At 44.2% G+C, this 20,930-nt stretch overlaps 2 protein-coding genes across 3 annotated transcripts in view; one reads left to right on the forward strand and one right to left on the reverse strand.

Annotated features, from left to right (window-relative positions):
• Positions 1-17,086, forward strand: part of ATP6V1A (ATPase H+ transporting V1 subunit A) — a 31,610-nt gene extending 14,524 nt beyond the window's left edge. For both annotated transcript variants that reach the window (XM_058800546.1, XM_058800545.1), the window contains exons 4-15: positions 1,189-1,403; positions 2,091-2,228; positions 2,724-2,875; positions 3,689-3,851; positions 5,031-5,139; positions 6,587-6,709; positions 6,798-6,912; positions 8,594-8,657; positions 9,375-9,578; positions 11,511-11,605; positions 12,747-12,918; positions 14,808-17,086. In XM_058800546.1, coding sequence (XP_058656529.1) covers positions 1,189-1,403; positions 2,091-2,228; positions 2,724-2,875; positions 3,689-3,851; positions 5,031-5,139; positions 6,587-6,709; positions 6,798-6,912; positions 8,594-8,657; positions 9,375-9,578; positions 11,511-11,605; positions 12,747-12,918; positions 14,808-14,900 — 1,643 coding nt within the window. In that variant the 3' untranslated portion in view covers positions 14,901-17,086. The remainder of the gene's footprint in view (positions 1-1,188; positions 1,404-2,090; positions 2,229-2,723; positions 2,876-3,688; positions 3,852-5,030; positions 5,140-6,586; positions 6,710-6,797; positions 6,913-8,593; positions 8,658-9,374; positions 9,579-11,510; positions 11,606-12,746; positions 12,919-14,807) is intronic.
• Positions 16,855-20,623, reverse strand: DUSP12 (dual specificity phosphatase 12). Its single transcript, XM_058824979.1, has 6 exons — positions 20,355-20,623; positions 20,162-20,275; positions 19,962-20,080; positions 18,950-19,046; positions 18,375-18,561; positions 16,855-17,904 (listed from the first exon to the last, which is right to left on the reverse strand). The coding sequence occupies exons 1-6, from the start codon at positions 20,621-20,623 to the stop codon at positions 17,743-17,745; spliced, it is 948 nt and encodes a 315-aa protein (XP_058680962.1). The 3' UTR covers positions 16,855-17,742.
• Between the last annotated feature and the right edge of the window lie 307 nt (positions 20,624-20,930).

Below are 20,930 nucleotides of genomic sequence, written 5' to 3' on the forward strand. Positions count from 1 at the left end.
CCTTTTGATAACTGTGCTTGTATAATACTTAAATAAGAAATGTGAAGTGGGCAGGATGCCTTCTTCTGGACAGAGTATTTTGCCAAGCATAACAGATTACACTTTTTCTGCTGCAGTAGGCTTACAGTATCTTGGTCCAGCTATGATGCAGCATATATTCTAAAAGCTAGGCAACGTAAAATGTAATTTTTATTGCATATATATATGAGAAAATGTCAAAAAAGAAGTCATAAAACTTGAAGGCAGGCCTCTTTCCCTATCCCAAGGGGGCTGTGTGTATTTGTAGAGCCTCAGAAAAAGGCTGTGCTGGCTCCCAAAACTTTGTTCTGAGGAGCTTGCTGGCAAGCTGCTGACTAGATCCTGTCTCTGCCTAATAATTTATCATTTGGGATGGCATCATTGTTGCAGTATCGAATAGCTTTCCATCAGTTCATGGAATAAGTTTGAGTATAGTTTACTTTCAATCTCCTGTTTGAGAGGAAACTTGGTCATAGGCCTCTCTGAAGTCAACTCATATTGAATCTATTGAGTTGGGGTAAGTTTTGGAGGTTTCTTTTGTATTCTAGCAGGCCCTTCTGCCAAGGTGCTGGCCCTTTGCAGAGAAAAGTCCATTGAGCATCTTTGGAGCTTAGGTAGTGCACAGACCTGACAACTTGATACAAGACAGGAGGACAATAGTGCTGGTCTTAGACAAAGTCATTTTAAAATTAGGCTGCTGTTGAAAAAAGCTGTGCAAGGCTCAAGATCAAAATAATTGTGCTCTCTAAGCAAATTCTGAAGTGAAAAATTCCATATTTCATAACATTATCTGACTTAAACAGCCTAATGTGTTTCCTAGGTTTGAAGATGTAAGAAATGTGTGATGTTTTGTCATCCCACTGCCTGCACTCCAGTGAACTCATCCATACTGGTTGACATTAGTTGCCAACAACAGTTGACTTGAACAAATGATTGTAAAGCAGACTATTTGCCACTACTCTGCCTCTCTAGAGGATGGTGAACTTTGCTGTTTGAGCAAATTCAGAATTTACTATAAGGCCTACATGCTTCTCAAGTGCTGATATGTAACATAGGAATAGTATTACCTTAAAGTCAGAAAAGGAGTTTTAGAGTATGATGTGAACCTGATGACTTCTGCCTGGTTTCTTTCCCTTGTTCTGGATGAACTTTTCCTCAGCAAATCTGCAGCTGGTGTCTCTGTAGGAGATCCTGTGCTCCGTACTGGGAAGCCCCTGTCAGTGGAGCTGGGGCCTGGCATTATGGGAGCTATTTTTGATGGTATCCAGAGACCTCTCTCAGACATCAGCACCCTGACCAAAAGTATCTATATCCCTAGAGGTGTCAACGTGTCAGCTTTGAGCCGAGATGTCAAATGGGACTTCACACCTTCCAAAAATCTGCGGGTAGGTTCTGACAATCCTGTGTTCCCCCCTTGCTCCTCTACCCCCAGAGCTTGGGCCTGGAGCAGTGTGCTAAGGCTGTGACTGCTGGGACCTGTGGACCTTAATGCTGCATTTATTGAAGTCTGCAAGAAGAAGTGCTAGGAAGTGGTAGTGGTGTATGAGACTGGATGGGGATCACCAAAACTTACTTGATATGACTTAGTTTTGATGTATTTACCAAACCACAGAGAAACTCGTGCAATTGCAGTAAGTATTAGCAGGAGCAGGTGCTCCCTGAGCAAAAAGAATGACTGCAGCACACATTTTACAAATGGTGAAGGTAGCCTTAGAGCTGGAAAATGTCATGGCTTTAGCCCTTTGCAGCATCTTTTTTTCCAACCCTGCAGTTAGCATATGCTATTCTTTCTCTTCTTAGCACATTAGGTTGAGAGGCGGAAAAGAAACAAGGAAAATTTCTTTTGTCTGTTAGTAATTGCTCCTGTCTGAGCCTTGAAAGGCACTTGAGCACAAGTAGCGTTGCTAGCAATGCTGTTGGAGTAACGAGTTATGTAAATGAGCTACTGTGCTGTAAGAAGGAATTTTTAAAAGGGGTAATCACAGTGCTAGACTTAATAGCTGTAGTATTTTTTACTGTTTGTCAAGGTTCTTTTTTAAAAGTTATGACTAATAGACCTGTTCTGATTTTAGGTTGGCAGCCACATCACTGGTGGAGATATTTATGGTGTGGTAAATGAAAACTCCCTGATCAAACACAAAATCATGCTGCCCCCACGAAACAGGGGTACAGTTACATATATTGCTCCTCCAGGAAACTATGACACTTCAGTAAGTCTCCCAAACAGCAGTTGCTGGTGTATTCCATGTCTCTTTTATAAGGTTGATGTACTCTTTCTGTTCTGCATGAGGCCAGCTAAAGTGTTTCATACAACAAGGTGTCTGAGTTAATGATCACTTCTGCTACCCTGCCTGAAGGGGTTGCATTATTATTTTGTGCAGCTATTTTCTATGTTTATGGCTTCCCAATGGCATTTCACTGTGCCATGTTTGATGACCTCTGTGGGGATCTACAATATCTTATGAATAGGTAAAATTCACTTTCTCTTCAAAAGCCTATTTTTAATGTATGGTGCATCTTGCTCTGTTTTCCTCCAGAGGCCTTGTAAATATGGGAAGAGCCTTCCCTCGGGCGGTGATGATTGCATGTTGAGGTTCTGAGAGCTCTGTGGTGTTACCAAAGCCCTCTGCAGAGTAGTTAAAATGAGAATTTATGTGCTGGTCCAGCGTGCAGCTGTTTGCTTAATTCCCATGTGTTTGTGTTAGGATGTTGTGTTAGAGCTGGAGTTTGAAGGTGTGAAGGAGAAGTTCACCATGGTGCAGGTGTGGCCTGTACGCCAGGTCCGTCCTGTCACCGAGAAGTTACCAGCCAACCATCCTTTGTTAACTGGCCAACGAGTCCTGGATGCCCTCTTCCCGTAAGTGCTTCCTTTTATTTTGTACTGTGTAAGAAATCTCTCCCTCAGGGGGAAGCAGAAGCAAGAGGCCTTAGAGCATTAGATTTTTTAAGGGTAAGCTTTCACCATGTGTCACAGTATAATCTTAAAAAATATTTAGCTGAACTTCTTATATTTATTTGGCAGGTGAACCCACTGGTGGAAAAAGGAAGTTTACAAAACTGTTCTAATGCATTAATCTAGAAAAAACTGGACATGCATAAACTTAACATAACCATGCCACATCTGCAGAAAGGCTAGAACTCTCAAGCTTGCTATCTTAATTTGAATGCATGAGTAGGATATCTTTCCATGGTCCTGAGGATGCGTAGTTTCCACTGATTTTGAGGTTGCCACTTAGGAAAACTGTTGCACTTAACTGTAACGCAAACTGCTCATTTAAGCAGCTAACTTCTAAGACACTGAATTCAGTTATTTTGGTCCTGAAATACTGTGCTCCTTATTCTGTAAGGCACAGCTAAGTAGTTATTCTTTTCATAGAATTTCCATTCCATCGCTGCTTCCAGCTGTGAAAATTGCTATGTCTCAAGCCCAAAAGTCATGCTGTTGTATCAGCATAAGTCATATACTTCAAGGACAGGAGAAGAAAAGGATGGTTTAATCCCTCAATTTTTTGGTTTAATGAAATTACCTCCATGTTTCTCACCCAGAACATTGAATGTGACTCCTGCCATTCTGCTTTTGATGAGGGAGTTATAGTGAAAAATATATTCTAAGATGGGAAAGAGCTGTTTTTTAGTTCCTTGCAAATCAGAGTCCTTTTTCTTTACTCAGGTGTGTACAAGGGGGTACAACAGCGATTCCTGGGGCATTTGGTTGTGGAAAGACTGTGATCTCACAGTCTCTTTCAAAGTACTCCAACAGTGATGTCATCATTTATGTAGGCTGTGGAGAACGAGGAAATGAAATGTCTGAAGTACTGAGAGATTTCCCTGAGGTTAGTATGGAGATTTCATGGAGAGTAAACCTTCCTGGGAAGCCTTGATATCATACTGGAACTGTAACCAAGTAAAATATCATGTTGGTAGAGTGACTTGAAAAGATCATCTTGTCTGCCTTGAAGCTCTGACAAAAATCCCTTTTGGCTTGTTAAAGAATTATTTCAGTGGCCCCTCAATAAACATCTGGACTAGTTTTTGGGTGTACCTTCTAAGTTGTTATAACAAGTTAATAAAGCCAAAATGAATGTCAGAGAAGAGTTTAGCACAGTTGTAAGCATCTCACCTGTTGCTGGTCATATCTCTAACTTCACCATGCATAGAAAATGCAGCATCCGTTTATAAGTTGCAGGGTGGTGATACAGTTCCCAGGTATTAGTTTGACATGTTAAGCTTTGAAATACCTTTTGAATGAAGTAGAAAATACCTTGTTAATAAAAAACCCACAAAAACAACCAAGCAACAGATTTAGCAATCCTTGTATCTGTTACTATGTTTTGTTGAGGTTGTTGTGACAGGGTCAGCTAGTATGAACTGTCAGGTAGAAACTTTAATGTCAGAAATAGGGGCTAAAAGGCTTGGGTGTGTTGATTGGTGACAAAGTGGGAAAGTCAAGCTGAGGTAGCCCTGAGGAAGGCAAATCTCAGTGTATTCATAAATGGAATTCTACACAAATATCAGGGTGTGCATTCTGTTATTCAGGTGCTTGTAAGGCTCCACTGAGGTTAAAAATGTGGTTTTATGTCCAGTTGTCAAATACAAACTCGGCTTCTTGTAGATGGAAGGAAAAAGCTCTCTAGTTCCTAATGGACTTATGACAGCAGGCTAAGAATTTTTAGTTCTTTCAGCCTGGAAATCTGAGAGAGGACCATGTGCTTCCTAGTGCAGTGGGTTTGTTGTTACTTACTTGAATGGAATCAACAGGGATTTGGCAGTTGCAGAACATGAGGTGAGGCTGAAGCATGTACATTAAAATATTAAGCTTTGTGCAGTCTGAAAGACAAACCAACATATCCTAGAATTTTGAATCTCATCTCTGCTCTTGGTAGAGTAGCTGAGGGGAGTATCCTGATACAAGGCAAGTAAAACAGTAAAAAAAAAACCAAGCAGCAAAAAATTAACAAAAAAAATCTTGCTACTGTTACAGTTTGGGTGTTTTTCCTTTTCTTGCATTTTAGTTAACAATGGAAGTTGATGGCAAGGTAGAAAGCATCATGAAGAGAACAGCTCTAGTAGCAAATACTTCCAACATGCCCGTGGCTGCCAGAGAAGCCTCCATCTATACTGGTAAGATTTGCAAGAGAATAGAGAAAGTTGTGTGTATAAAGCAAGCCATCGTGCTCTAGTATATTCATTTCCTGAGATGATCATGTTAAGAAGCCAGTTTAGTTTCAGAAGTAAACCTTTTCAGACTTTGCCTGCATCAAGTCTTAATATCTTAATTGAATCTGGCTTGCTTGCATATAATTGCCATTTCTGAATATTGAGTAAATTTTGTTTATAAGGTGAATTTACTCTGCCAGGACTCGAGTGGGTTTTTTGCATGTGTTAATTCTGTAAGCTTTAGGTTTCGACTAGCTTTTTGCTGACAAGTACAGCTGCTTAATGGACAGGGATAGTATTCTCTGAGCTGGTTGACTACTATTTCCTTTGCAGCCTCTTAAAGACTTCTTTAGAGTTCTTTGTTATGAACAGTTGTCAGATAATTCAGATAAAACACGACCTTTTCTCACTCTTGTACTCTGGTGGTTTGAAAGGGAAGGAGACATTTTACAGTTAGAAGAGTCTTTGTTCATGATTTTAGTGAGGAAAAGTGTCGGAACCCAGGAAATTCCTCTGGCTGCCCTGGAGGACTCGAGCCCCTGCCCAGGAGGCTCAGAGACCTTGGCACAGAGCCCAAGACCCCTGTGCCTTTGATTTAGCCCTTGGAAAAAACAATTACCAACCTTATATGTAGAATTACAAGCCATGAAAGTTTAAGTAGAATGATAGTGAATTTATCACAGGGTGAAAAATAGATTTTTGGAGTTTTTAGAATGGGGGTTCAGGGGGCAAGATGGAGGAATCTGGGCATGTCCAGCCTTTCTCCTTCTTCTTCTTCTTGGCCTCCATCCTCTGCTGTGATGTTGGCACTTTTAGATTGGTTTAGAGAAGAAGCTCACTGTCTAACATAGGTGATAGGTATTGGAAAGTTACTGTAAATATTGTACACATAGTTTTTGGTATAAAAAGATAACACCACCTCTGAGGGGGCAAAGTGCCTCTGACTGTCTTGCTGAGCTGACCTTGGCAAGTCAGGAGAAAGAATTTTATAGATAAGGTACAATAAACAACCTTGAGACTGAGAACTGAGGAGCCCTGACTCCTTCTTTGACTGCTGGGCTGGGAAAAGAGACTTTCTATTGTATCTTGGGGTCACTCTGACCAGCTAGAGACTCTGAGAGGAAAGAGTAGCATCAGTGACATTGCAGTGTCTCTTCAAAGAAATACACATGAATGCAAGTTGAATCTGAGTGGTTCGTAAACAAAAATGAGGAGAGTGAGAAGAAATGAACAGCAACAGCAAAAAAAAAGACAGCAGGGACATAAGTGGGAAGAAAGAGTAACTTCCATTGTCTGTTTCCATCAAAATGTAAATCAAATACTTTGGTTTATTTACATATTTATGATGACATATAAGCATAGAATTCCTTTCTGCACTGTATCCTGCAGCAGGCTGTTGTCTTTGTCACAGGCATCACCCTGTCCGAGTATTTCCGAGATATGGGCTACCATGTCAGCATGATGGCAGACTCCACTTCCCGATGGGCTGAGGCCCTCAGGGAGATCTCAGGGCGACTGGCTGAAATGCCAGCTGGTGAGTAGTCTTCCTCAGTTTAGGCTTGTATGTGTAGCCCTTCAAACTGGGAACCTCTGACTGAACCTCTGTGTGTTGGTGTTTGCAGACAGTGGTTATCCAGCCTACCTTGGTGCCCGGCTGGCTTCTTTCTACGAGCGAGCCGGGAGAGTGAAGTGTCTGGGGAACCCTGAGAGGGAAGGCAGCGTCAGCATTGTTGGAGCGTGAGTGTTGCTTTGCTTTGCCTCTGCACCTGTTTTGTATGACACTATTGGAATTAAATACCGATATAGTTGGATGGAACGTGCCTGGGCTCGTCCTGGCCCTTACTGCTTGACCAAAGGCAGCAGCTGCGGTGGTTTCACCTCAGAGACACCTTTGCCTGGCTGTGTGCTGCAGCTGGGCGCTTGGAACAAGTCCAGGCATGCAGAAGCTCAGGTTTACCTCTGGCGGAGAAGCTTTAAGGAAAGGAGTCAGGTTCTGCTAGAGGGTCTGATCCAGAACTTTATTCCTGGCCCTCAGGCCTCTGAATCCAGCAACAGCCCTAACAGAACTTGAACCACGTGGTTGCCGTGTCTTTTAACCCCGGGGAGAGGGGGAGGGAAGGGGTAGGGATCCCACCAACCTGGTAAGGGGGGGAAATCTCAGGAGACAAATGACACCTGGATGGCCCAATGTCCCCCAGGGCTGAGAGGCATCTTTTGAACTCTGCCAATCACCCAATGCCCTTCTGGAATGCCAGGATTGACAGACAGCATTCAGCAGGGGGCAAGGGAAAGGAGTGGTGATTGGCACCTGGGGAAGGACTGGGAAACTGAGGCAAACCATGACATCACACTGCAACATGACACAGTACCTTTTTTTTCAGACAAAAAGGTCTCGTTGCTCTGTGCAGCTGCAGAAGTTAAAAATGTGGGAGTGAGTAGGTAGATGCTTAGTCTCTGTTCACCCAGAACTGCTGCTAAATTGTGCATGGGGGCAGAAGGAATGAATGCGGACAGGTAGCTCTGTGGGATCACAGGCACAGCAATCGGATCAAGTGGCTCAGGGAAGAATGTCATTAGGGCTCTCTGAAAAGTATGTCAAACCATGCTCAGAGCAGGAATGAAGGGGCAGTTAGAGCAGCAGTGTGTGCACTTGGGGGCATAATGAATCACAACTGTCATGCTCAAATAGAGTAGAATTCCATGGAGCAGTGTATCTCAGGCTGTGATGTGATGTGAGGAGCATGTTGTCCGCAGGCATTCTCCTAGGTGATACTGGTTTGTGTATCATACCCTGGGCAAAGTGGATTCCCTGTGTTTTCAGGAGGGCCCCTGGCATCTGCAAGAACACCTAGAGCTGATTTTTTGCTCTGCTTAGTTCTGTTCACAGCACACATACATAAGGACTTTCTGCTTTTGAGATTGGAAGACTTTTTTTTTTTAAATCTCTGGGAATGCATGTATTGGAGTGTCAAGCACAAATTAAGTAGTTACTGTATAGGTGAATATCAAAAATAATTTCAAATTAGCATACTGTAAAATCACTGTAGTGATTTTCTGTAAAATCACTGCACTATGTATTCATTATGTTTTATCAGCACTCTTACTGAATCTGTTCTAGTTGAGACAGGTTTGATGATCCAAGTTGGAGTTACTACCTGCAGCTAACATGACTGAAATTACACCTTAATACTGTCAATCTGTCACTGATGTAACTATTTCATGGTATGCTTGATATTACCCCTGTGTGGGTATGCATCAAGCACTTTGTGCAAACACATTGCAATCTGTTATTTACTTGAAATCATGTTGAGTTTTCTGGTTTCTCTGCACTGAGCTGTGCAGTCAGTCATATGTTCAGTACTTCAGTTTGAACTGTGAAAGCCACTCTGATAACCTTTCCCTATCTCTTCCTGCTCAGTGTCTCTCCCCCAGGCGGTGACTTCTCTGATCCTGTCACATCTGCTACCCTGGGCATTGTTCAGGTACGTCTCACAATGTTGCAGCTCTTCTGTCCACTTTGTTAGACTCCAAATGGTTGTACTTCAGCACATTTGTGCCAGTGGCTGGGGTGAGCTTTGATTTGACACAGGCAGCATTGTAGGGTGTTTTGGAAAATGTTGTAACACTGTGAAAGGCCACCTTGTGAGATGGTCTCAAACTGATGTGTTTGAGATCCCTTTGGAAGGCAGCAATTCCTTCCAACACTGCCTGCTCAGGGATGTCTGTGTGCTTTCTAAGTGCTACCCATTGAGCTGCACTGCAAATGTATCTGTTCCAGCTGAGATGGAGAGCAGACCACTCTTAATATAGGTGCTTTGAAACCACAAAAAATCCTCAGAGGAGCTGACTGGGAGTGTCTTGCAACTGTTTGCAGTTTTGGGAAAAGCAGTTAAAATCTATTTGGTCTCTGCTTTACATAGACTCCAATACTGACATTGCTGTGGCTTAGTGCCCCCTCATGAGCAGTCTCAAGCTGAATAAATCTGAACTCAGCTTAGAAGTTGTCATTTTTTGAGAAGTGTTGTTTGAATGTCACTGCTATAGTTACCAGGCTCCCAGGCTTCCATTTGTGAAGCCTTTGCTATGCTGCATTAACTCCAACTTGCTTGACTTCCTCTCTTTATTTTTTTTAATTGCCTTTAATTATTTTAATTCACTTTTGATTTGGAGAGCTGATTGACCTTTGTGGCTCCTGGCAGGTTTTCTGGGGCCTGGATAAGAAGCTGGCCCAGCGCAAGCACTTCCCATCTGTGAACTGGCTGATCAGCTACAGCAAATACACGCGAGCCCTGGACGAGTACTATGACAAACATTTCACAGAATTTGTCCCTCTCAGGACAAAGGCCAAAGAGATCCTGCAGGAGGAAGAGGACCTTGCAGAGATTGTGCAGCTTGTTGGCAAGGTGAGTGATCAGATATGGTGTCATCCTCCATTTCCTTATGAGTAGTGCAGGCTTTTGACCATATCTTAGAGCTGACCTGATGGATACTGCATTTCACACAGAAGATCACTGGGAGATGTCAGACTCTCTCACCTCAAACTGTGTTTTATTCCAACTTTCCTACATATTGTTTGACTTCTAAAGACAAATAGTTTTTCAGATTTGCTAAACCTTGGCTTGGCGCTGCTTTTCTCATGTAAATGATATTGAGACATCTACTGCTTGCTTTAAAGTTCACTTGCTGTAGTGTTCTATTCTATTCAGTTCTATTGCTGAAATGCCCTTTGCTGCAACTTAAAGTACTATTCCACTGGAAGCAGTGTTTGTAGAAAAATTATGCAAACCCATCTTTACTGTTGAAGTCATCTGAAGGGTTACAGTTTATTAGAAACCATGTTGCCAGCTGCAGGACAGGGGTGTTGGCGTTTACAAGTTGGCCTTTAGAAGCAATGTGAAGTCTGCTTTTTAAAGAACTTGTGATTATCTGTTTTTTCTTTTGGAAACCTGTGACATATGGCTCCATTTTGCAGGCAAGCTTTAATTTCCTTTTTTCACTTCAATGTTTTGAAGAAAAGCTAAACTTGGATAGGAAAATTTCCATTGAAAGCTCTCAGAAAGGACCCAGTGAAAACTGTGTTTCAGCTTAGCACTGTAAATATGATAATTGGCAGGTTCCTGGCACGTATTTGACAGTACTTTAATTCTGTGATGTTCAGATGAGCTATTATGATTTACAGAGCTGTAGTAGTGTGTAGTAACATGTATTAAATACAGTTGCATGGAGGAAGTTTGCTCATGGTGCTCTGTCTCTTCACTGACGTTCTAGTCCCACCAAGATGAGACCTTTCATCACATCTTGCCTAGTAGAGCTCTCTTCTCTTGATGTGTCTTTGAAGAAAAGGAAGTGGGGTCATAGGACTTTCTGGAGTTCTCTATTTACAAAACCATCTCCTAGAAGAGTGGTTTGCAAAGCAGGGTAGGATTGGGTCCTTGGTGTGGAAGAGATATTCATAAGCCAGTACTTGTGACTAGGCATTGTTCTCACCATAGAATTACTGGAACTGGTGATTTTTTTCTCAGAGATGTTATCTTTGACAGTTCCTTTCTGTCAGGGCTTGGCTAACAACTGCAACAAACCTTTAGAAAGGGGGAATTGTGGAAGTACAGTCAGTGTAGTTTTTTCTTTTTAGAAATGAATTCTGAATTCTGTCAGTCTCCTCATGAAAGAAGATCCAAAACTTTCAGTCTAGAAAGCAAGATGGGCTACTTAAAGCTTAATCAGACCTCTTTAGCAAAAGGATGATGAAGGTAGAGAAGAGCAACCAAGAGCCAAGTGGTACCAAGAGCAGTAGTATGCAGCAGTTGTGGCTTTCCTGTGGAGTCTGAGAGGCATTTTCATCAAATCCTTTTCTTTTCTTGAATGCCAGGTGGGAAAAGGACATTGGTAACAGTGCAGACTAGTACCAAATTCTTTAGCTTGCTTCTTTATCTAGCATGCTGAGAGCTAGCCTTTCTTCTATAAGAGTTGAGGAAGGTAAAAATGAATTTCTCTTTATGTAGGAGGATGATGTTTCAATGTATCTCATAACAAAGCCATGTGCATTTTCAGCGTCTGGTGGCTTTTCCATGGTTTTAAACAGTGGGAAGGAAGTTCCCTTTATCATCAGATAGACCTAAAGCAGACTTACTGACTGTTTGGCCCATCTTAATGTGGCAATCAGTTAAATTGGCTGTTCTATAGCAGGGAGTGAGAAATACCCAAAAGACAGTTCTGCTTAATCCTGTCTTAGGAGGGTGGGAACACAGGTACTGAAAGACAGCTGTTCTTGGCCAGGACATTCTGTGCCTTCATGAACTTGAGTACTAAACTAGCTGTTTACTTTACTTTTCTAGGCTTCCTTGGCAGAAACAGATAAAATTACCTTGGAGGTTGCCAAGCTGATCAAAGATGACTTCTTGCAGCAGAATGGTTACACGCCTTATGACAGGTGAGATCTGACTGCTCTGGCCTTTTAGTCCTGTGCAGTCTGGATTGATACAGTTATTTCACATGGAAGCTGACCAGTGCAGAAATTCATGTTACTGTCTGTAAAGAATTTGAAGAACTGTGCTTAGGTAACTCATTCAGCAGTGCATTCACATTGTCAGATTGGCATGCAGACCCCTTCTGAAAGCAGATCCCTTTGGGGTTCCCAGGTCCTCCTCTATTGTTCTGTTAGCCAATGTTTCTGCAGTACAACATGTGAGGAGAAGGACAGGACTGCTTTATTTTCATAGACAACATCCAAAGTCTTCCTGTTTATTCCATCAATACGCAGGGACTGCAAGAATCTGCTTTCAGTTACTGTTGCATAATTCTTGAGTAAGTTTGATCCATCAAAAAAAACCCTTACTCTCTCCCTAGTGAACTTTTCTTCTTTCCATGCTATCCTTGTGTTTTAACAGCCTGACAAGGGACGTTTTTGTTCTTCATCTCACTCCCCAGCCCAGGTAGATCAGGAAGTCTTGAGTAGTTCATCACTAGAAATGTCAACATCCATCATTTTGTAACAGTGAGTGCCTTTGATCAGGTTACTAGGACAGCTATGTATGTATGCTATAGGAAGCACAGGAAGTAGCACATAAATAATAATGAGGTGCCTTTTATGGCACTCACCTACCCATTAAAAATGGAACTGCATGAAGTGCTCCTGTCATAGACAAACTCCTTTTCCTGTGAGCAAAGAAACTTGCAGAGCTGTCATCCCAGCCTGTTAGGAGGAAGCCTGCTTCCTTGATGGACAAAACAGGAAGGAGGAATTCTGTTGGCTGCTCATTGTTTTCCTTTACTTGTTAGCATTGGCACAGATTGAAATGTGAGACTTGTAGAGCAGCAGTTCCTGTTCACTCCTGTTTTGCCTGAATGTTTGGGTACTGCTTCAGAAACCTCAACTTCAGTCAGCTTCAGGATGATTATCTTGGCCTGCAATTTGACCATTTAAAAATGTGGGATGTATTTGAGGCAGCCCCTCTCCTTTGGCAGTATCCATTAAAAATCCCTGGAGTAAAGCAGGCTGGCACTCTTTCTGTCAGGGAAGGATGCTGAAAACTGTTCCAAGACGCCTGACAGGTCCTCTTCTATTCCATCAGGTTCTGCCCTTTCTATAAAACAGTGGGAATGCTTTCCAACATGATTGCATTCTATGACATGGCACGCCGTGCTGTAGAAACCACAGCTCAGAGTGACAATAAGATCACGTGGTCCATCATCCGAGAGAACATGAGCGAAATCCTCTACAGACTTACCTCCATGAAGTTCAAGGTATGCTTGTAAGGAGCTGGGTTGTCCTGCTTTCTGTGAGCTTTCAGGGCCTCTGGAAGACTGACTAAGTGGTAAACACACCAAAGAGCTTTGATAAAGGTCTGTGAACAGAGACTCTTTGCCAACACTTTGAAGATAGTAGAGAATTGTTTTGTGAGCAGAGGTCAGTGCAGAAAACCTGTCAGCTGATACTGACTGCACACAGACTTGGCAACCCCACCTTCAGCACTCTCTTTTATGTTACATATAGTCATGGTAACAGTACAAGCATCTTTTCCAGTTTGCTTTGGAGGTTTTGTGATAAAATTCTGTAAAAATATTATAACATGTTCTAAGGAGACTATTATCAGAGAGAAGCAGCCTGAAGCCAAACATGGGACATGTCATATGTTATTGCAGGAGTGTTTCTTTCCTTAACTTCTATTTGCAATAGCTCAGTTAATATTTCTATCATTCAGTTTCTCCTGGATTTAAACTTAAGGCTGCTTATATCTGCCTTTAATCTAAAGGAGACCGCTCAAAGTGAGGAGAGGAAGGGAGGAGAAACTTTAGCACAGGCTTAAGACAAAACAAGTGAATTGGAGCACCTGCTCTGGGTAACTTCAGTAGCTGTCATTTTAGGGTACTGCTTTACTAAAACTCCTCCAGAGCATGCTGGTGTAGCAGTTACTGGTAGGACAGTGGTAACCTGTGATACTGACTGATCTCTATGAAATGAAATGCTTACTCTGTTAAAACTAATGTAAGTCAATACTGCAAATCTTTGGAGAACAAGTAGCAGTGGATTAAATACGTGTAGAATTAAATATTCTGCCATGCCAATGTATTCTGATCCTGCAGGGTACTGGCTTTTTTCTGCAGTACATGGGTTCCTGGTATATATTCTCAAAGCATCAAGAAAATAACAAGATGCCCTTGGGGACATGAGCGTCTTTGAGAGCTGCTGATGTAGATAGAATAATTAAAACACTCCCTACAAACCCTGGCCCACCAACAGGCACCCATAGTACAGCAGAGCAGTGGACAGCATGGCTGAAAATGGGAATCCAGAGAGTGAATATATGTTAAGTGGAGCTGGACCTCTAATAGTTATTGAAGGAAAATTGTATTCCCCAGGTCACAGTCTGACAGGTGTGAGGATTCAGATGTCCTGCATCCTGTGGTTTGGGTACTTTGGAGACACAATGTAAGAAACAGTGCATCCACACGTGTAAGGCCTCTGTGTTTACCAAGAGTTGCACTGATCCAGAGGATCTTAGCACTCAGAGGAGCATGGTGAAGACATTGAACAGATTTCACAGCCTGACAGTTAATGATGCTTCTTGCAGAGAAAGCCTTGCAGCCTCAGAGCAAAGCTGATAAATTTTTTGCCTTTTTTTTTCATGAAAAATATTCTGAGAAAATGAAGCTGTACAAAGCTACTTTTGGGATTTTCATGGTTACACAATACGTTTTAATTTGAACCAAACAACCTCTAAGTAATTGCAGAGTAACTCTTCCACTTACTGGGGATGCACTGCATTTGGTGTGGGCATAGGAGCTGGTATTAATCACTGCAGCTCTCAAATCACACAGCATTAACCAAGACCCTCAGTGGTTTTGATAGCTTTCCAAATCAATTGCTTTACAGTGCAGTAACCACTGCTCATGAGAAAAAAATCTCTTTCCAGTACCCATTCTGCCTGCTCACTAATGTGGGAAGAGAAAGAGATTTAAACCCTGTGGCTGTTGGTGAGACAGAGAGGATGCAAAGACAGAGCTACAGTGCCTGCTCTGCAGTTGGCAAGTGTTGATCCCGAGTCAAGAGGTTGCAGCAGTGGCAAACCAGGGCTGACTTAATTACCATGGGCTTTTCCTGATGGATCTGTTTACTTGCTGTGTTCTTTCAGGACCCTGTCAAAGATGGTGAAACAAAAATCAAGGCGGACTATGCTCAGCTGTTTGAGGATATGCAGAATGCGTTTCGAAATCTGGAAGAGTAGACTCGACCTCTGTGACCACTCCAGTTTGTCCTCTCAGTTCCTCATCTCAGCTCCTCTGCTTCCCTACCTTACAAGAATGATGCAACAGTACTTGAGTTGATAAATAACCCTGTGTTTCCCCTGTTCATACTCAGAGAGTGTCTTTACAAGAAACATTCCTCTTAGTTTGTATTTGGCATTGCTTTGTGTGTCTGGTGAGTGATGTGTGAATGGGCCTGGCTGAGTGAGGAAATGCTGTTGTACACTTCTAGGGTGGGAAAAATGTCACCTTTCCTCTCCCAGCTCTCCTGGTAACCAGTCTTTCACCTCGGGGTGTAACCAGTTGAGCTGCACCGGCAGAGGAGGTGTAGGTCTTCATGCAGTCATGCAGTACATTGCGAGCTGGCAGTGGGAAGGGCATTTACACCTGCCACTTTGCTAAGTGACTATCAGACATAGAACTCTCTGTTCTCAAACAAAATTTCTGACCATATTCTGATGACATGTTGACACAACCAAAAATTCTTCACTACTCTATCATTTCTGAGTCTCTCAGCTGAGTCTTTTGGTACTGAAATGTGGTAGTTCTGGTCCTCTTCAAGAAGGGACTAACTAGAAGATAAGCATATGCAAGCGACTGGTATAATTTTGTACACTGGAGAAATACAATTTTATCTTCCTGCTTAATACAGATAGGACTGTTGGACTCAGCATCAGCTAAAATCACAGCCACAGGTGCTCAGCTTCCAGCAGAATTTTACCTTCTGGCTCCTGTTCATCCCGTAAATTTCCTGACACTCAGCTGCTTTACTTTGTGAAGCTTGTGAAGCTGCCATGTACTGCAGGGCATGGTTGGCAAGGTACAGTGATGCCACACGTGCTGACCACAGCGTGGTCCTTCCTTGGTGGTGCTCTGCCAGTGCAGTTGCCCCCAGTGCAATGCCCAGGTTATGCCAAGGAAAGGAAAGCACGTGCTTAGCCTTCTTCCTCCACCTGTGCTCACCTGGCCTGTTGGGTGGTGGCACAGAGGGTCCCCAGCTCTTGTGTAAGAGGAATGTATGATGCTCAGCTGGGGGCAGGGGATGAACGGGGGAAGGTTGACAAGTACAAAATGTATTTACTCCTGCCTTGTTGATTACGATGCAAGAGAAACCAGTGGCTCTGGTCTTCTGCTCTGTGCTCTGGAAGCACTCTGTCAAGCAGCTGAAACTGCTGTCTCTTGGGCTTTTTGTATTGGTAAAACTAGACTGAGATGAGGAATGAGCAGAGCGCAGCCTTTCTGTCAAACTCCCCGAGCCCAGCACTCATCCCATTGCTCCAGAGTGCGAGAGAGAGAGATGCTGGCATCCTCTCCAGTCTCTCCCTCTCGATTGTGTCAGGTGGCATGCCGTGCCCAGCTGGGTTCCAGCTGCCACCTACTGCTTTGTTAGTCCTGAGACAGCACCTGCTGTTGGTGACACCATGCCTGCGTGAGCGTTAACTCTTCACTGAAGTATTTCCACCGGCGCCAGCTTTGAACAGTAGTGATGCAAAGGGATCTTGTGCTACGGACCAAATGCTGCCACTTCCATTATGGTATCAACCCACTGTTTGTCAGGGGAGAGCCCAGCTGAAACTTAAAGGGATTGACTATTTTTGGTTCTCCCGAAAAGAAACTGCTCCTGCGGCTGATATTCTGGTAGTGAACGCTTAAGTTTACAGCTCACTAAACTTTTGGTGTATGCTGCTTATTTTATCAATGAGCATGTGTGAATGAGTAGTCACCATCCAAGCCCTTGCTGGGCTCATCTTTGTACCCTTCACCACTGTACAATGTAGCATTTCATGCTAGAAACCAGATGTTCTTATCTCTTTAAATAGAGGATGTTATAAACTTTACAGAAGATGTCTAAGATAATGCAGTTCTAATATTTATTGTGCTGTACCTGGCCCTGAAGTGTGACCAGTTCAAAGTTTCATATATATTTTTGTCCTTTTTGTTTTGTGTCTGTTTTCAGTGTTGAGATTCTGATGTTCACTGTGTCCTGCAAATATTCCTTCCACAGCTGTGGGAGGAATTACAACATGGGCAGAACCCCACCACCTACTTTATCTTGTATATTTCATAATGTACGTTGCTGGAAATTGTGTAAAAAAATAAATTAAAAAAATTGTTCAAGTCGATGAAAATAAAATTGATTTAAATTAGGTTTTATCTGTCCTAATTTTTTTATGTCAAACCAAACCTATGCTAAACAGTGGTGTACACAGCAGCCCATCACAAAAGGTGACAGCTTGCTTAGAAAAAATTACTTCATCACTTTCAGGATTTCTTCAAAACTGCAAGCAGTTATTTGGCATGGACTCTTTACTTCAGTTCTCCCATTCCATTACAGCTTGCACAATCTCCTCACACGTTACATGAAAGAGTTACAAGTAGTAAATATTCTTGGGGCAGGTATTTTTAGCATTACTTTAACAGAATAAAAGTGTAACTAAGTTTGCCTTTTGCTGCCATGCATGCAAACACCTGTAGTTGTACCATTTGAGGGCACTTTGGATCAGAAGCTGAGCAGCACTACTGCCCACAGCAACTCCTTTTGAATAAGGAGTTGAGACCTTCTGTAAACAGCAACACATAAATGAAGAATACACTAAAAACATCACATTTGGCCCATTTTTTAGATTTGACCACTCTGTAACACCTCTTTGAAGAAAGTGTTCTGGTTTTTCATAGAATATATTCAGAGACACATCAAGCTGAAGATGTTGAAGTAATTCCGCCACCTCACAAAGGGTTGGAAGTCATAAACTCATTTCCTGGCAACCATGGACTAATAGTTCTCAGTAGATGTTACGAAATCCACGAAGTGAAGCAATGAGTTCAGGTTTTGGCAGTCTGGAAGTTACCAACAGGCAATGTCCTCACTTCATCCACTCGACTTTTGTGGATCTGGAAGGCCGGTGTCACCCAGCGGCCGCAGGAACACTGGTCCCCCCTCCAGCTGAAGGAGCCCAGCTTTGATGAGCATTTGGGACACAGAAGCTGCAAGAAAAACCCAGGACTCAGTCTAAGACATGTGTTGATGTGGACCTAGTTAGAAACAGGCCAAAAAGCCAAACCGGAAGGGCTCTTTAGCCCTAGGGTGTAGCAGGCAGCTGTGCTGGGACCTGGTGGGATTCCAAGACAGTTTTACCAGGGTCCAAAGGACTCGGTCAGCCTGAGACCACAACAGGATTCTGAAGTGCCACAAATCTTTCTCATAATAGAAACAAACAGCAGATAAACCCTCTCCAAGGTCCTGGCTGCCATTGTCAGCAGTTTCCTTGTGAAAGAGTATTTTACATTTAAGCATCTGCCCATAAGCTGCAAAATTTACATCAAAAAGGCTGGGGAGGCCTAGGACCTTGTGTGGGGGTTTTCCTTTTGGGGAAGAAACACAATTCTGCCTTTGAAAAAAAAAAAAAACTCCAAACCAAAAATGCAAAGACTAAAAAGCACATGCTCCATTTCACCTGTCCTTCCATTACTCCGAGCAATGCCGGCTCCATCCACTGCACGGGCTCGATGAAGTAGGAGGTGCACTTTTCCTGGCCGTTCCCAGAAAGCCGTGCAGACTCTGTTAGCCTCTTGTGGGCAAAGGCTGTCGGTCCCACTCCTTCCGTGTGGGACAAAATGCTGGAGCTACGGAACAGAGCGCGTCTGCCCTCCGGGACATGAGAAAAAAGAAATAAAACAAACGGGTTTTTTAACTGGGCAAATCTACAGACAACAGAAAATAAGGATATGGGCCTCCTGACTCTGAATATTTAAACAGGAGTACAAATCCGACATTTTCTTATTAGTCTGGAAGGTTCACAAGCACCACTCCAGGGAACAAAAATTTTGTACTTTCGATTTTTTTTTTTTTTTGCAAACACAGCATGGAAACTTAGGCATCAGCTCATCCATGACCTGACAACAATGACATGCCCATTGATTCACACTGGTTATTCTACCCTTGAGTAGATTTCACAATGACGTTTTAAGGAGAAATAGAAAGTATTTTATAAATATATAAAAATACATGTTTTTTCAATATATAAAGTACCTGCATTTCCTGCATCTGTAGAGAACCTCTGTGTTCAATGTTTGACATGTAGTGGTAGGATCAACTGCAAAGACTTCTCGGGGCAAGTCTTGAGGTTCTGCAGAGGGGTCAGGACCATGTTGAGAATCAGGTCAGCTCAGCCACGCTGCATTCCTGGGAATGAGACAGGAGTGTGCCTCTGCCCCAGTCACAGCCTGTAGGAGCCACCTTCTTTCCTTTCATTTGCTCTGTCACAAATTCCAATAGATTAAGCTAAAAACAAAAGAGCCTCATCCCACCATGCCTAAGACTGGGATTTGCTCAATGCAAGGAACTGGGATCTAGACTATGGCCTCAACCATGGTAAAATAATGACATTTTGCTTTATGTTCTTACTTCAATTTTGTGAAAGTTAAGGTAGAGGAGGTATCTGAGTAGTTGTGCCACTGTTGAGTGCCCAAAATACAGAAAGTCACTTACAATTTGACAATGTCAGCTTGCAAACTGCTAAGGACAATGATACATAAAGGGCAACAGTACTGTGATGCAACACTCAGATCTTGCAAGAAAAGCTACAGATTATTATTTTATTATAAAATTACACCGATGCACATGTATCTCTTGCAAATTAAAGTATGAAAATTTACTTCATTACCTGCATTTCACCTTTACCTCAAGTTTTGCTTTTTTTTTTTCATCACATTGACATATTTTCTGAGGATGCTGTTTGCCTTGCCAGGGATGTAAAATCACGAAATATATCAAACTGACCTTAACCATTTTTTGCACTTTGCTCCTTACAGATCTTATTTCCCACGCATCTCCCAAAGGCACATTTTCCCTCTACTGATGAGCTGGGATTCTCTAGGGCTGGTGTAACGTGAATGCTTGCCCTGGCCAAGTGCAGGCTCGGCTCCTTTGAGGGCCACACTCGAAGTCCAGCCCCTGTGACAGGGCTCACTCCGGGACAGCCTGTTCCAGCCCGTTCCCCTGCTGGGAGCCCGCTCCGCGCACCCGCGCTGCTCCCACTCACCGGAGAGCCTCTGGCTGAGCATCTCCAGCCGGTACCGCTTGTAGAGGGCGCTGCTGGTGTCCACGGCGCACCCCATGGCCTCGTAGAGCTTCAGCTGCGCCTGGAAGCCCGGGTTCACCCTGCGGCGGGGCCGAGAGCAGAGCGGCGTGAGGGGTGCGCTGGCCGGGCGCGGGGGGCGCGGGGTGCGGGCGGGCACTCACTGCGCGTCCGGCTTGGCGGCCCTCACGGCGGCGAGCGCCTCCTGCCAGCCCAGCCCCTGCGTCTTCATCAGGTAGGCGGCGACCACGGCCACGCTGCGGCTCACCCCGGCGTGGCTGCAAGGCAAGCGCGGCCCGTCAGCGGCAGCGCCGCGGCCGCGGGCAGCGCCGGGCCCCGCCGCGGCCCCGGGCTCACCAGCGGACGAGCGCGGCGCCGCCGCCCGCCCGGGCCGCGCCCAGGAACGCGGCGCACTCGTCCAGGCGGCTCAGCAGGTCCGCGCCGGGCTCGTCCCGCGCCCGGACGTGCATGGCCCGCAGCCCCGGCACGGCCGGCGGCTCCTCCGCGTCCACCGTCAGCACCGCCACCACCCCCGCCGCCGACAGCGCCGCCGGGGACGAGCAGCAGTCCGCGCCGCCCACGTAGAGCCCCGCCAGCACCGGCACCATCCCGCCGGGAGCCGCCATGGCTGCGGGAGCCGGGAGGGAAGCGCCGCCCCCGGCGCGGCACCGCTTTCCGCTTCCCTTGCAGTGTGGAAGGTTTAATTTCCGTAGCAATCGTCGTGCAGCTATCGGTGCCTATGGGTTATCTCCTCGCCGCGTGTATGTGTCTGTCTTAACTCGTCTTTTGTCCCCCCCCACCCCTCTGTCTCCTTACAAATGCTCAGAAAACAAATATGTGTCACAGGAGCGGTCAGGTTGCAAGGGACCACAGTGGTCCAACCTCCCTGCTCAAGCAGGGTCGTGCAAGAGTACATGGTAGAGGATTGTGTCC

This window comes from Ammospiza caudacuta, chromosome 2 (genome assembly GCF_027887145.1).
Source record: "Ammospiza caudacuta isolate bAmmCau1 chromosome 2, bAmmCau1.pri, whole genome shotgun sequence".
NCBI lineage: Eukaryota > Metazoa > Chordata > Aves > Passeriformes > Passerellidae > Ammospiza > Ammospiza caudacuta.